This window comes from Agelaius phoeniceus, chromosome 8 (genome assembly GCF_051311805.1).
Source record: "Agelaius phoeniceus isolate bAgePho1 chromosome 8, bAgePho1.hap1, whole genome shotgun sequence".
Taxonomy (NCBI): Eukaryota; Metazoa; Chordata; class Aves; order Passeriformes; family Icteridae; genus Agelaius; species Agelaius phoeniceus.
The window spans coordinates 14,851,870-14,867,256 of NC_135272.1; the positions used below are offsets into that span (position 1 = coordinate 14,851,870).

The 15,387-nt window shown below is 40.0% G+C and overlaps 1 protein-coding gene across 11 annotated transcripts in view; it reads right to left on the minus strand.

The window, feature by feature from the left end:
- Positions 1–15,387, minus strand: part of RC3H1 (ring finger and CCCH-type domains 1) — a 62,768-nt gene that overhangs the window by 18,630 nt on the left and 28,751 nt on the right. For 10 of the 11 annotated variants that reach the window (XM_077182061.1, XM_077182060.1, XM_077182058.1 and 7 more), the window contains exons 3-11: positions 12,766–12,886; positions 11,276–11,515; positions 9,998–10,173; positions 9,001–9,201; positions 7,818–7,950; positions 6,176–6,294; positions 4,523–4,635; positions 1,652–1,933; positions 1,104–1,321 (exon numbers count right to left, since the gene is read on the minus strand). In XM_077182061.1, the coding sequence (XP_077038176.1) occupies positions 1,104–1,321; positions 1,652–1,933; positions 4,523–4,635; positions 6,176–6,294; positions 7,818–7,950; positions 9,001–9,201; positions 9,998–10,173; positions 11,276–11,515; positions 12,766–12,886 (1,603 nt within the window). The remainder of the gene's footprint in view (positions 1–1,103; positions 1,322–1,651; positions 1,934–4,522; positions 4,636–6,175; positions 6,295–7,817; positions 7,951–9,000; positions 9,202–9,997; positions 10,174–11,275; positions 11,516–12,765; positions 12,887–15,387) is intronic. The other variant, XM_077182056.1, reaches the window with a different exon arrangement.

A 15,387-nucleotide genomic window follows, 5' to 3' on the forward strand; every position in this document is an offset into this window, starting at 1 on the left:
TGGAGAAAGAGACCAACCCCACCTGACTACAGGCACCTTTCAGGGAGCTGTAGAGAGTGATAAGGTCACCCCTGAGTCTCCTTTTCTCCAGGCTGAACAGGCCCAGCTCCCTCAGTCGTTCCTCACAGGGTTTGTGTTCCCAGCCCCTCACCAGCCTTGTTGCTCTTCTCTGGATGCACTCAAGCGTATCAGAGCCACTGGCTGGGTAAAGGAACTTGGATTATTCGGATTTAAAGTCATTTAGAGATTTGTTCTATGTCTTGATCAGGAGAATGACATTCCAGAACTGTAAATCATGAAAGACCTGTAATATCACAATGCCTGGTTACCTGAAGATTCTATCTGGGATCTCTCGATAATTTTAAAATAAGCCTGAATATGTGCATGACATCAAATTTTGTGGACAACTCAGATGTTCACTTTTGGAACAAATGTAAGTACATTGTTTTTATTCAAAATGCTCTGCAACTTTCTCAGAAATGGTTTCCCCGATTTCACCTTTGCTTTCTAGAGCTTTTTCTGCTTTTAACTTTCCTTGGTCTGTCATTACTTATTTTTCTTTCACATTAACTTAACTTTGTCTCATTTCTCTCTGCGACCTCACATTGCCTAAGGATCATTCTCTGTTTTCATATAGATAGCCATATCTTCTCTTTTTAATCTCCTTCAATATGATCTTTCTCCACGTGCTCTCTTTATAGTTAAGTTTTTCCTCTTAGTTCCTTTTTTATGACATTTTCTTTTTCTGTGAACACCCTTCTCTAATTTCATTTATCTCCAGTCATCATATGCACTTTATTTCCATTTTCTCTGAGTCACACTAAATTAAGGTTTACCATACTGGATCCCTCATCCAACCCAGTTAGGAAGAACTGAAGACAGAAGGACTTGCAACACCTGAACAGATAGAGGTATTGTTTTCACTTGCACTGAAGACTTCAGTGAAGGCATAAAATCCTGCCAATTTCCATCTTATTATGACATCACCATATTAGTGTCTTTCATCCATTTGTAAGAAAACATCAGTTAAAGGGCTTAAAAACCAGAGTGGGAAGAAGGACTAAAATCAGCATGAGGAAGAAAGAGCTTGGTGTCAATCTTACCTTGTTGGTAGGGTGCTGGCTCAAACGATGGGGCAGCCCCTCTGGGGTCTTGATAAAACATATCTGCTTGTTGTGCACTGTACAACTGAGACCCTCGTGGTACCATCTGCAACTGCTTGGTGACAGACACTGAGGGCAGATCTGCTGGCACCCGAGCAGGCACAGGATGAGGGTTCACTGGCAAGGCAGAAATAGAGCTCTTGGGAACAGATTCCAGCCTAAAGAAGTGGAAAGATGGCAGTGCTCATTAGGGCCTGGTATAGTAGTCTACACTGTACTCTAACACACTGTTATTTGTCTACACTCCACCTTCTGAAGGCTTCTATCACCTTCTCCAATTAAAATATAAGCAAACAGGGAATTAACACAGCTTAGAGCTTTAGCTTTCTACTCTACTATATAATCATTAAAAAACCCCCCAACCAAACAGAAGAACAACCACAGCCCCAGTTCTGTTTCTTTTTTAAAGAACTGGTTTCCTTTGTCTCTACTCCCCACCCACATTTTACACCCACAACAATTGGAAGAACAGGTAGGAAGAGCCGTACAAGTCAGGAGGGGATCCAGGGGCACTGCTGCTCAGATGGTCCATCTTCCCCGGCTTCAGGGCACTGTCATAACCAGAGTCAGTCCCTCGAGAAATCAGTTGTGTCACTGTGCTGCCTGTTGACACAATTCCATTTGGCAGAGCAGAAGTTTTCCTATTGGGCAAGTCCACTCCCCCTTCCTCTGAGAGGATAGCTCCTGAAGGCAGGCCCACCTCGTTCAGCTGGCCCAGGGAGGCACTAAGGGGTCTTCTGGGAACGAGACGCTTGTTCATTTTACGGAATCTTCAGAAAGAGAAACCACATATCAAAAATTGAAACAAAAAAAAAAAAATCAAAAGGAGTTGTACTTTCAAGATTTTTCAAACATGGATTCTATTGAAAGCTTCTTTTTATTCAAATTCTTCAAGGGGCTTATGAAAACACCTCTTAGAATACAACTTCTTGATAGTTGATCTATTAAATGGAGTTTCAGTCAGAACAAGAATGGACTTCTAATGACAAGTACATCAAGAATTCACAGGTAAACTTCACACAGCAAATTTACAAATCCTACTCTCTTTACACATATGCATCTCAAGAGAAGAAAACCAAAACCAAGCATCACATAAAGCACTACTATCATATAAAATATAGTAATACAAGCTTCAGAGTAAGAATCCTAGACTGTTCAAGCCTGTTTTATTCAGTGAAGAAACTAACAGCAGAAAATTTAAGTGAAAAAATATGAAGTCATACCCTTGGGCTCTGTTTGTCCAATAGTAAGCCAAGTGTTCACTACCATGTGATATATTTTAAAGCACATTTTAAGACTGATGTTACTATATCAATATGCAGCTTACACCATTTCTGTTGTTTGATAAAATGATTGCAGATACAAAAACTCTATGAACAAGCAGCAATTCCAAAAATCTAAGTGCTTCTGACTAAAGCCTGAACAAATATAGGCATTTTAACCAAAGTTCCACAGAAACCAGTAGGCCAATGGGGTCCTGGAGAACAAATTTCAGAGTTGAAGGTCCTCCTCTAAACACCCTGCCATTAGTTCAGATCCCAGAATGCAAATGTGAGAGCATATCTGCACACCTGAGTGTTCTCACTGAACAAGCAGCAAATAGTATTTCTTCAGCAGGGTTGAAGCCAACACTTATAAATAACAGTCAGAGTGAGATGGGAACCCAGACTAGGAAGGTATACAAATTACTGCAGAGAAAGGTGGCAACTGATTGATTTCTCAATCTTCAGATAATCTCTGTAGATGCCCACGTGCATTAACAGCAACACAAGAGATACAAAAAGGGGTTTTATTGTTGGGGCTGTTTTTTTTTAGATGTTGTTGCAGTCTCTACATGTGCAGGACACAAATGAATTTTTAACAAGCTCAGTTCTTGCCTATGCACACAGGGTCCTTGTCCCTTGTCAAGAGGGGAGTGAGCTGCTGTTTAAGCAAGTTTAGATGATAATATGTTATCTAAAGCATTACCACACATTTCCCCATAACCTACCTCCAAAGTTAAAGCTGTATAGAGAGACAGAGGAGTCACACAGCAACAGCAATGCATATTAGTCACACTAAGCGTTTTAAAAGGAGGAGTGCTAACACAATAGCTACTTAAAGGAGTTAAGCAAAGATAATAGGTTCAAGGAACAATCAGAACTCCCAAGTTCCCCAACCACCCACAGAACCTGAACAAACATTCTCTACAGCCCAGGACAACATTAGTACCAAGGCAAGCAAGTCAGTCTGGCTACACCAGGCCTCTCCCCCCCTGCAAAGCTGACAAACAGCCCTTGATACATACAGCTGGCCCAGAGGTGTAACACTGACCCACCACCCAACACAGGTTAACAAAATCATCCCAAAGCAGCTACTACCAATCTCCATTTCATTAGCATGATGACAGAAGGCAACTCTCAACCGTTTCTGCAGCACACAAGTACTGGAGTCTTATTGCTTGCTCATATGAATAACTGTCTTTGTCATTCTAACACCACATGCTCTGCTCTTCTTTCTTTGTGTTTTGTCTATGCACTGCATGCTGGCTATACAGGCCATGAACTGACATTTATGCTTTGAGTTTAAGATTAAGAAATGAAAAAGAAACACTGCATGCCAATCCTGAGCCTTTGCAGTATTCTTCTCATTAAAAAGCACCTTGTCTTTGAATTTTTAAAGCAACTAACAAGCTAATATACTACATAAAATACACTGTATTTATTTATTTTAGCTCCTAAATAATCCATTTTACTTAAAAAAATTACAACAACCTGCAGAACAACAGCATCTTGTTCTTACATAACTGGTAGCCCTCCAAAATCTGTAATGGATCTAGACTGCAGATTTGATATGAGCATAATTTTTTAACTCTACAACAACAGATGTAACCAATTGAAAGTACCTGCATGAAACTTTTTGACAAGACTGCACAAAGAATTGTTGCAGGAAAAAATCCTCAATTGTTTGTTTTTAGCTCTTTGGAGAGCTAGCAACACATTCCTTACATTTGGAAAACTGCCAGCAACCTACCTGAATGAAAAGGGAAGAGAAGTACCCACAAACAAAAGACACTGTGAATGCCATCACACACTTAGGAAGTAGGGAAAACAGCCCACCTCCAAAAACTTTGATAACACTTGTGTAGCATCAAACTTTCAGAGCTGAATTACTGATGAACAAAGCAAATATCCTGCTGTATGGAAGAACAAGTAGCTCCAAAACCTAAGAGATGACTGTTACAAGTTTATCACACTAGTTCTTCCTAGTTTAACAGCCAGGTTATACCTTCTTTCCCCCTCATTCCTAAATATGAGAAATAACTCTTATAGACATGATGAAACAAAGACTGGGCTGTTTTCTACTAGTGGAACACTTACTTTTCCAGCTCCTCCTGTGAGTGTGCAAAGGTGCAGCTGGCCCCCCGGGGACATCCTCCTCTCTGCTTCATGTCTCGGCACATGTATGTCTTGTACTTGCTGTGCTGAGGGGGCTGACAAGGGTAAAGAGACCAGGTGAGATACCTGAACATGAGAAGCACTTAACCAAGCTCAATGCATCATCTTATCAAAGGCCTGAGGTTTGACTCCTCTAATTCAAGTGTTTCTGGAATACCTGACATGAAATAAATGAGTGAAGTACTTGTGTTTGGTTCTTCAACAGAACCAACAGATTCTAGAGTATGTGCTTTGACAGCTAAGTCACTCTCAGTTTTATACAGCATTTTTATTCAAGCTCCTGACTGGAGAGCTTGACTGGAACACAGCTGTACATTTTAGGACACAGTTAAGTGGACAAAACTGATACAGGATGAAAAAATTACCAATAATCAGACATACCCTATCGATAATTCACTAAGGGAAACATCTTTAAAAGTCAACATGCTTTCTGAGAAGCCAAAAGGTGTATATCTGTCAGAAGTCACCTGGAAACTGTTGGGGTTTTCTGTTTGGTTTTGGTTTTGTTTTGTTTTTGGGAGGGTTTGTTTGGTTGGTTTTTATTTTGTTTGTTGTGGGGTTTTTTTGCCTTCTACTGCAGTGAGAAGATCCAGGCAGAGTGAACATAAGCCACACAGCCTTTTACTGGCCACTGTTGCCAAGTAGTGCAACTTTACCCAGACACCCCTTTCCTACTCACAGGCTCCAGGCTCCCTTCCAAGCAGCACAGCATGTACCACAGGCTCTCCATAACAAAAACTCTTGATGTTTGCCCCTCCCAGATTCCCACTTATGCATTTCTACTGTTTTTCCTTTTGCTGGTGCTCATTATCCATCCCAAGTAATGCAAAAAGATGAAACAGCAGAAATAATTCACTTAATATTTTTTTTTCTTGGCAGAGATAATCTTTTTACTAGTGGAGCTCCCTAAACCAGCTCTCCAAGAGGATGAGTGCCAAAGAGACAAAGGAGTAGGACTGAGACAGGCAGCTCTGTACTTCAGCAGCATTTATATCAACTGATCTACACAACAAAATGACATCAAAGGAATGTGTGATAAGGCAACTAGGAAAGAAGTTAATACACAATTACATTGTCATTGCTGAAAACAAAAAAATTTGTTTCAGGAACTTGGATTGCACCTTCATATCAACTGTTCTTAAATCCTTAAGCTCGACAGACCACTCAGCACAGGTATAAGGATGATTTCATTAACAGAGGGCCAGCTGGCTGAAATATGTAAAATTAAAACAAAACCAAGAAAATCCCCACAAATCACAGCAGCACTCAGTGTCCCTTCCCCACCCTCTACTCAGGAAAGTTGTTATTCATTTCCCTAAGCCTGCAGCTGGATCAGACTGCTCTCCTTCCATCCTAGCGAGCTCAAAATCAGTTCAACAGGTTTTGGAGGTAAACATGCGTTGTTTCACATTTTTTCCTTTATTGTTTCTTTTTTGATAAACATGACTTGCAGTGATGTTTTCAATTAGCTCCTTGTCAAACCAAATCTTTCCAGATGACATTAGTAAACCTCTACTATAAGACACAGCCAATAAAACTTAGGGGGACATATTTCCCAAATGATTTAGCTCTTACCTGTTGTTGATCTGTTCCTTTTTTGCTGTGATTCTGGATATAATCAACTAAGCCATGAACCACAGTCCTCACAGCAACTAGTCCATTTTCCAGTTGTTCCCATGTTGGAGGTGGAGCATCTGTTGCATGGACAGCAAACACCAAACATAAAGAGAAAAATCAGAAAGATTTTCCAAAACCAGGTACAAAACCCCACAACAGTATCACAAAACTTGACTAGCCAAGTTTATAAAAAACATTTCATCAGTAGATAAAAAGCATTCAGCACCTTAATTCTGGGACATGTAGCTCTTAGAGAATAGAGGTATCTATCAACTTAAGACTGAATTGCACAAAATACTGAATGAGCCAGTAAGACCATTATTAGAATGTAAAATTATTTCCTTTTACAAGAACTTTCTCATCTCACAAGAACTCCAGAGTAAAAGCACTGTACAAACTCTTCTCATTTAGAAAAACATCAGGTTCAAAATCCTTCTTTGCGTTCAGACTCCTGGAGGTAAAATTATTCCATATGAACACAGTCATCCTGGCCTGATTACACAGGCACAGATGTAGAACAGCAACAGAAATTAATGCCTCTCATGTGGAAAAAACATCACAAGGCAAATCTTTGAAATCAGACCACCATCTAAACTACTGTGAATAAATTGTACAGTCTCAATTCTATAGGAGCACTTTTTCTTTTTAGCCAATTTACTTTTCTAAGTTTTTGAATCTGTTCCAGCAGCTGACACTCCCACTGTGGGTCTGCACGCTCTGCTGCAAAGGACAATACCTCAAAGAGCCTTTCAAAATCTTTAGCACAATTAATGACATTACATTCCACTCACAGGGACTAAATTCTTCCACAAGTACTTCAACATGCTTCCCTGCTGCTCTTTAGGGAACCCAACAGTACACAAAAAACCACAAAGACCAGATTTGCCTACTGAAATCAAGGGAGGCTATTAGTGATGCCACCTTCCAGATCAGTTTTTTGCAAACAGATTTGCAGTACACAGCTTTGTCCCCAGCTTGTTTCAGTATGAAAGATTTGGGAAGAAAGCACTGCATCTCCTTTAGCTGTGAAGTACAACTGGTCCATCATTGGAAAGGAAGTTGAACTTCTGTTTGTTTAAACAAATACGAAGTACAGTTTTTCATCTCCTGAAGTCAGTTTATATCTTCTTACTATTTTGATATACAATATTGATTTTACAAATTTTACCAGGTATAAAATAACACTTCAACCACAGGACTCTGTTCTGTCCCTTCCCATCTCCTTTAGATAGTCTTACAGCACTGCTGACTTTTCAACAATTTATCTTTCTCTCCTCTGTCAACAGCTTAGGTTCTATTTCCCAGTTAAATTCTTTCCAACTATCTTATACTTGCCAGACTCTTTCCTAGTTTTGAAGAATTACCTATGAACAAGAAAAATGCTGAATTCTGTAGGGTAACAAACTATTCTTGTCTAGACTGACTTTTGCCTAGCTTCTCTGTATTCAAGCTATCAAAATTCTACTTTGGAATCCAAAACTCTTTAGTTGATGAGTAAGGAGGACGGTTCCTTACACCTGATGATCAGCTTTCAATCTTTGAACAGTGTTAAACTCATTTTGCTAAACTTAAAGGTTTTCATAAAAACATCCAGATTTACCTGGACTGGGATCAATATTTGCTAGGAGCTCTAGGTGAGGTCTAAGACGATTCAAGTTAGCTGGATCTCCAGTCCTCTGAAGAGCAATAGTTAATTCCTGAACACTCTGTGCAAACGAGGCTGGGGTCTGCAACTTAAAAAAATTATCATAATTAACTTTCTACAGGCATAGCAATCCTCGTGGTTTCTGAAGGCTGCTCCACAGAATGCACAGTTCTTTGACATTGCATTAAATTACACTTTGAAATACACAAAATAAAGGCTGGTGTTTTTTCTAGCAATAAAACCAATTTCTTTTGTGTTGTGCTGCTACTCAAGGAAAAAAATGGGCCATACTGGAAACCATTTAATTTAGATTTCTGGAGAGTCTAAATCTCCAATCCCCAAACCAACAGGCTTGCACCCTGGTTTAAATTGAGTACAGCTAACAGAAAAAGAACAAGATAGTTGAAGGAAAAGACAGCTAGCAACATTCCATTTCCTAACATCACTCAATTCCAGTTTTAAAACTGATTAATTCTACCTAGATCCTTCAAGAGATGTTTGGCAGGACACTTCAAAAGGTGGGCAAAGGCATAAATATACAGCAGAAGCTATCTTGAAGCTAATCCCCTTGCACAGCAGCCAAAGCAGCTGTTTCACAGCTTTCAGAACCATTCAACAAGGTTCAGTTCTTCCCACCTAATTAAGGCACGTAAAAAAGCATCCCCTAATCTAAAAGCCCCTTTATCCTATGTTGCTTCTGAACACAGAGAGATCTGGTTATTTCCAGAGTTTAAGTATTTTATTTACAAAATGTATTTCCATCTCTCTGCCTTCAGACACAGACATGGGGACTCATTTTTTTCTAACTTATGCACTAACTTCCTGCCTGCAAACACAGACCATTAGCCTCTGTCACTACACTGGCACTTATCAGCTGTTCATAAAGGTCACCCCCCAATTATTTAGCTAAACTTTGTGGGTTTCCATCTGCAGAAAGAAGTAAAGCAAAAATGTCCAGATGGCAGAGGAAGCAAGATGCATTAGATTACAAATATATATTCTAATTATTTAGGACGTAACAGGTTTTGAAATAACAAGACAAATGATTAACGGGCAAGTCCACGTGGGCACAGTTTCTAAGTTGACTTCACAAACAGCTGCAAACAAGATGGACTGGGCTGGCTCTAGGTGGCTTTACCTTGTCAATGATACTCTGCATGTGGGATTTGTGAGACTGGTCTCCATAGAGGAGCGAGGACCACTGGTCTGGTGCGATGCGCAAACCCGCTTCCATCGCTATTTGAACTATCTGCGAGTCGTGCTCCCTTCTCAGAGCCTCATAAGTCCGAAATTCCTCCTTCAGCTGCATCAGGGAGGAATCCTCATCTCGCTTGGTCACCTAGAGAGGAGAAATGAGCCAAATGCAATTAAGCAGGATAAGCCCAAGATTAGGTGAAGTCCGAGGCAAGTGACATCTTGGGTCACATCTAAGTCCTTCTCCCAAACTAAAATCAACTATGACACACTCAGTGAACAGCAGCTCCTACTAAAGTAATGCACGCTCTATAGAGTGGAACCACTAGAAAAGGGACACAAAACATTGTTTACTTGGACTCTGACCCACATATTGGTCAAAGTGTCACATTCCAAATGACTTTACCCACACCTTGAATCAAGATATTTTGTTTGCATTGCAGAATTTGTTTGAGGGTACAATTAGCAAAACCAAAGTGTTTTTCTACTCATTTAGCAAGAGTAAATGATATTTAAGTTGAGCATCTAGTAACAGATATTAAAAAACAGTTTTTCTTCATACAGCTGACACCCAAAAGTCTCCTTTTTATTTGATTCTAACCACACCACAACTGAATTAACAGAATTAGTGATTTTTTTGGCTTTAAGCCACTTCTAAGAAGGTAAGTATGCTGCTTTACATCCAGGTTTTGTAACTGTACCTCTATGAAACCAGGCAAAGGCAAAACCTATCTTTACAGCTTCAAGTCACTGTTTCAGCCTACACTGCCACCACAGCTGAATGACAAAGAACTCTAAATTCACGTGGGACTTCATAAGCAATACTTCCTCTAACTACACATATTTTTAGGCACATTAAATGTTACAGAACAATGAAAACAAAGTAAAAACCAATGGTTTTCATTGCATTACAAAACCTCTGGGCAGAACCTTCTTCATACCTTGAAGCAGGAGGCTCTGTAAAGGAGCTGGACAACGTGCCCAATGCTAGTCTTGGAAGCCTGAGGGAATCGTGGCTCCAGTCTCTGCACCACAAAGAGAACCAAGACCTTCCGTGACAGAGCAGATCCATCTTCCAAAGCCAGCAGAACCAGCTTTAGAGCCTCCTCTTGCATTGCTGGGAGTCAGGAGAAATGCAAAAAGAGACAAAGGATGAGAGAAGCCCAAGGAAAATTTTTGCAGTTTCTTGTTCACCTACTGGTGAACTGAGATAACAGCTAAAAACTCCCACCAACAGGCACACAAAGCCAGAGAGGGAAAAAAGGAATTGAGCAAGAAGGGAGGCAAGGAGAGAAGGAACCTCTCCAGATTCCCAGACTGTGACTTGGGAAAACAGGGCTTTTTACCCTTAGTATTATTATTATGATTTATTACTATACACTATATTAATATTATTATTATCACTACCACTACCATTACAACATCTGTTTTGGGCATCATCTGATAAGAAGGTTCTTTTCTGTACATCTCTTGATCATTAATACGAATTTTCTCAGTGTATTGCCTACATCCCACACTTATCCCAGAAGAAAAATTTGACGGGCTAAGGAAGAGCAAGGTTCATTTCCATAAAAAAAGAGTGCCCACACCAATCAACCAGGCTGCAGCACTGCTATTTTGCTACATAACCAACCTCCCTCTTCCCTGAAGTGGTATGAAAGTTAGTATCTCAAAAATTAGTCTTTGTCTGTTTCAGTCAGGAAAAGCTTCACTATTTTTTCATTAAGAAATTAAATTGGCTTCATATTTCAAGACTCAACCAGTGAAGTCTATATTTTCAATAATGAGACTTCATTTTTTTAAGCAACATTGATTTCTTTCTAGTATTTTAAGCAAAGGAATTTAATTTATAAATGCACAACCTCTTAAAAATGTGTACACACAACTGTAACAAATCTCTCCCTACAACTGTTTTGTATGTTTATTGCCCTAAGTAGCAAAAGAAGCCATGCCAGTCACTTCCAGTAACCTTATTTTTTCTAGAAAGATCTTCAAGAAATAGACAAGAACAGAAGGACACCTATTCTGAATTTTACAGAACACTTGAAAAAGCATTAAAAATACAAGAAAACCCAACAGACACATAATTAATTCTGAAGATTACTATTAAGAAATTAGGCTGTTGCTTAATAAAATCCCTTGGGCAACTGGACACCATTTATCAATGGCTCAATTCTGAAGTGCTTCTAGTACAGTAGTGATACTGTAATGTCACCTACCTGGCCCAAGGAACTGGCAGCCTCTGGCTCTCACTGCAGCCCAGAGGTTGGAGGAGAGCTGCTGAGGGTTCTGATGCTGGAGGATGAGCTCTGTGACTGTTCTTTCACCCAGTGACCGCGCTGCCCGCATGGCTCGGATGCGCCCTTCCTCCTCCACCAGCTGGCAATGGACTAATGTCACCAGCTTCCTCTGCATGGGGCGACTCAGCACGCTCTGAGTCGTGCTGTTATGACCCACACCTTCAAAATAGAATGAAACAGGATAATAAACTAACTCACACTCCTCTTCTTGTGCCAGCCTTCAGTGACTGTACTGGACAAGTGCAAACCTAGCTCTCCTGGTGTCCATTTTGTCAAAGGGAATACTAGTCAAGGCATATCATAAGTTCATTTCATTTCTTTCACCTGGCAATAAAAGCAGTTTTCTGGTAGTCAGCTTCCCCATAGGCTTAGTCTTGTGATTGACTGATCTGGCTTTTTAAGAAGATGGAACGTCTAATGAATCCTTTTCCCATGTTGGTAGTTTGTCCCACACCCTCCCATACAGATTCCCAGTTCATCCCTTATTTGTGGACTTTAGGGATCACTTGGACATTTGTTTGTTTTCACAACACATTTAGTTTCTTGCCTACATATAGTACCTTCACTGTTTTGCTTTAGAGCTTACATGAATCCTGAACTGCTTGGGTGATGTTTAATTTTGTGCCAAAACTCTGAATCACAAACATGCTGAGAGCCACCTAATTCAGGTTAAAGGAAGAGGGGACTCCCTAGACAAACAGCTGCCATGAGTTTGCTCTACAGCCAGAGCTCATTCACTGGGCCACCAATTCCCAGAGTGATTCTGCTGTCACACTGCACTGGTCACAAAAGACTCAGACAGCTTCTCAAAAAAATAATTTTTGATAACCCAATGCCCATGATGATCACCTCCACTACTTGGACTGACAGACTGTCCAAATCCAGCACATGTAATATATATAAAATCCATACTCTTCAACACAGTGCAAATTTGCTAACTTAGAATTACCCAGATTGACCCAGCTCTTGGATTTGACCTTGTATAAACAAAATATTACTTATAATTTTCCTTATCTATCTTATATGTAGTAACTTTCTCTTATGAGTTCATTCATCCTCTACAGAACAGCTGCATCACTACTATTATCACAAAGCAGAATTGAAAAAAAAAGGCAAAATTATCTACTTTTACTTATTCTGCAAAGATCAAATCAAAGTTTGTCTCAACTTACTATGGCATGGTCAAAAACCTCAGCCTTCTCTCTGACTTATTTTTGACATCTTTCAATTCGACATCCCCCTCCCCTCCATGAAAATATAATCTTAATGTTTAAGAAATCTGTTTCAATTTGTTTCTAAACTAGATTTATATCCATTTGTCAAACACGCTAACTAATAATTTGGATAGTTTGTTTTGCATCTTATTTGGCTTTTGGTTTCATTTTCCAAGGAAGCAATGCAGGAACTACCTCTTGCACTGCTGAGTGGTTTGAGGTACAATGCCAATTCTTCCACACATTTCTTGCCCTCCTCATAATGCTTGGTATCTTCAGCTCCACTGCATAAAGTAATCGGCTGCTGCTCAGGAACCTGAGGAGAGATGACATGTACATCTACTATGAATGTGCATAAATAAGTGACAACCATGATTAGAAACATTTATTACTACACCACATTTCCTGTTTTCTTCTCCTTTTGTGATTTTGCTGTATTACTTAGCATTTTTTCAGCTTATTTACTGAACAAATAGCATAAGAAACCCCAGTGAGAATGAAAACAAAAATACAGCATTTACATTTAAGAGACTTCTTTCATTTAGTGGCTGAAAGGAACTAGAAGCAGAAGGCTTAACATGGCACTTCCTATACTATGAAACTTTGGCTAAAGCAGACACATGGAAACATCCCCAAAGCTGACTGGCCAAAAAAACTCAGGGGGAAGAAAAAAAAACAGAGGAGAACCCTGGTCTGCTGGTAAGCACAAATTGATATCTATGGCCTCACAGCTCTAAAATCATCCAGGGATAAGAGACTGCAGCTACTTAAGATTAGTGGAAGAAAGCCTTAGCAGCAAATACAATAAGACACCCCTGGAACATATTCTGAGCAGACACAGTTATAAACCATGACCAAGTTATCCTCTGTAGTGCATATGAACACACCCTGTGAGTATCTATCTGATGATAGATGCCAACTACATTCTCAGAGCTTTGTGCTGGGTTTTTGTCAGGTGACATTTATTTCTTCTTCCAGACATTGACCAGAAATCAGGATTTTTCCAAGGGATTTGCACCACACCCTTCCAAGTTATAATTTTGGTTCTACTTTCCTCTTGGAAAATTCTTAAAGCTTTCATCAAATTTGAGGGTGCCATATAGCGCTGCACTAACACTTCTCAACATCACTGTTCAGCAGTCAACCCAATATGGTAATACAGAGAACTAGAATTCCTCAGAAGACTAAACACAAGCACTTTTTCTTTTAGCTGTCAAAGTGCAAATATATCTCAGACTTCTATTTCCAAGTCAATCCCCATCCCAGTGGCAATAACAGCATGTTAATCCCACATAGCTGCTTACAGGGACCAACCCAGGCCTTCAATCTAAAAGCAAAAGCCTTTAATGCTTCAGTTAAATACAGATAGAAACCTGCTTACCTTCATGTGTAATGCAGCCATGGCAAGAGCAGCATTATGATGGCAGCACCAAATAAAAGCAGCAAATATATATGTAAAATATATATATGGTTGCCATCACAAAGCTTTAATATCAATTTTACTAAAAAGCAATGCTTCAATCATATAGATCACACTTCTCCTTAGATAACCCTGTCACCGTGCTAAGTTTTTTATTTGACACACAGAGCAAAATAAAAAGTTACCATCTTGCTTTTCCAGCAAGCAGGTAACAAAGAAAAGTCTCAAAATGCAACATGTCAGCTGGAATTAACATAGTATCATCTCAAACTAACATAAACAAGATAGGGGCTGTGTCTGATCTAGGCATCCATTCTTACTAAAGAGAAAAACCCAAGTTCCATCACACCAACACAACAAGGTTAGCCTCAGTACTTATCACTGATGGAAGTTAACTTGTAATGTTCTGTGGGGTTTTGGTTTTAATTTTGGGCCAGCAGTTGGTTGGGGTATTTTGGTTTTTGGGTTTGAGGAGTTTTTGTGTTTGTAAGCAAGAATACTTTCAGCAAAAGATTTTGCAACTCTGTATGTTAGAGTGGTCAGCTGTAAACAGTCACAACAACCTTATTTTGAGTGGTTTCTTGGGATTTAGGAAACTATTATTGACTCCTGCAGTATTTCCCTGCACCTTCACAGAATATTCCACACCTCCTTTCCAAAGGCATTGCCATTTTAGCTTCTGCCAGGGCAGTTACGTGGCAGAACTGGCTGACTGAGCAAATGACACATCTCAAGTGTATGCAGACCCTGCCCCATCTCTGCCCTATTTCCTGCAGTCCCACACTCTGTACAAACTCCAATTCTCCTGCAAGCATTCCCTGTGGCACCACTGCCAGCCCAAACAGTGCCAGTGCCGCAGCCCCGGCAGACAGACGGACAAAGGGGCTGGGGACAGACGTGGCACAGGAAGCCATGCTCAGCCCTGGATTTCGACCCTGAATTGGAGTGGGTTTAGCACACATTCAAAGCACTGGTTTGGAATGCCAGACACAGCACAACTCCACCAGTGAGACACAAGGACTGTCTAGCAACTAACAGAAAGCTTCCCCTTCCCCCACGGAAAAGCTGGCAGAGAAAAACTTCCAAGAGCTAATCAAGCTATTCAAACACTATCTGCATATTGTTCCCATTCCTTCTCCTTTGAAGGGAAGCTTCAATGTAAAAATCCAAATGCTTTGTGCAACTGTACTGTTTGCAAAATGAGCCCAAAAGAGATTCAACTTTTATCTGAAGCTGGAGCAAGTGTAGTACTGAAGAGTAAAACATGCTTCTTCTGTGGTTTTCAGGAGTGTTCAGGAGAAGAGAATTTACTTCTCATGCACACACACTTCATTCATGCAGTGCACTTCACAATAAAATTTACAAGTAATTTTCCTTTTGCTGGTTGTATTATATGC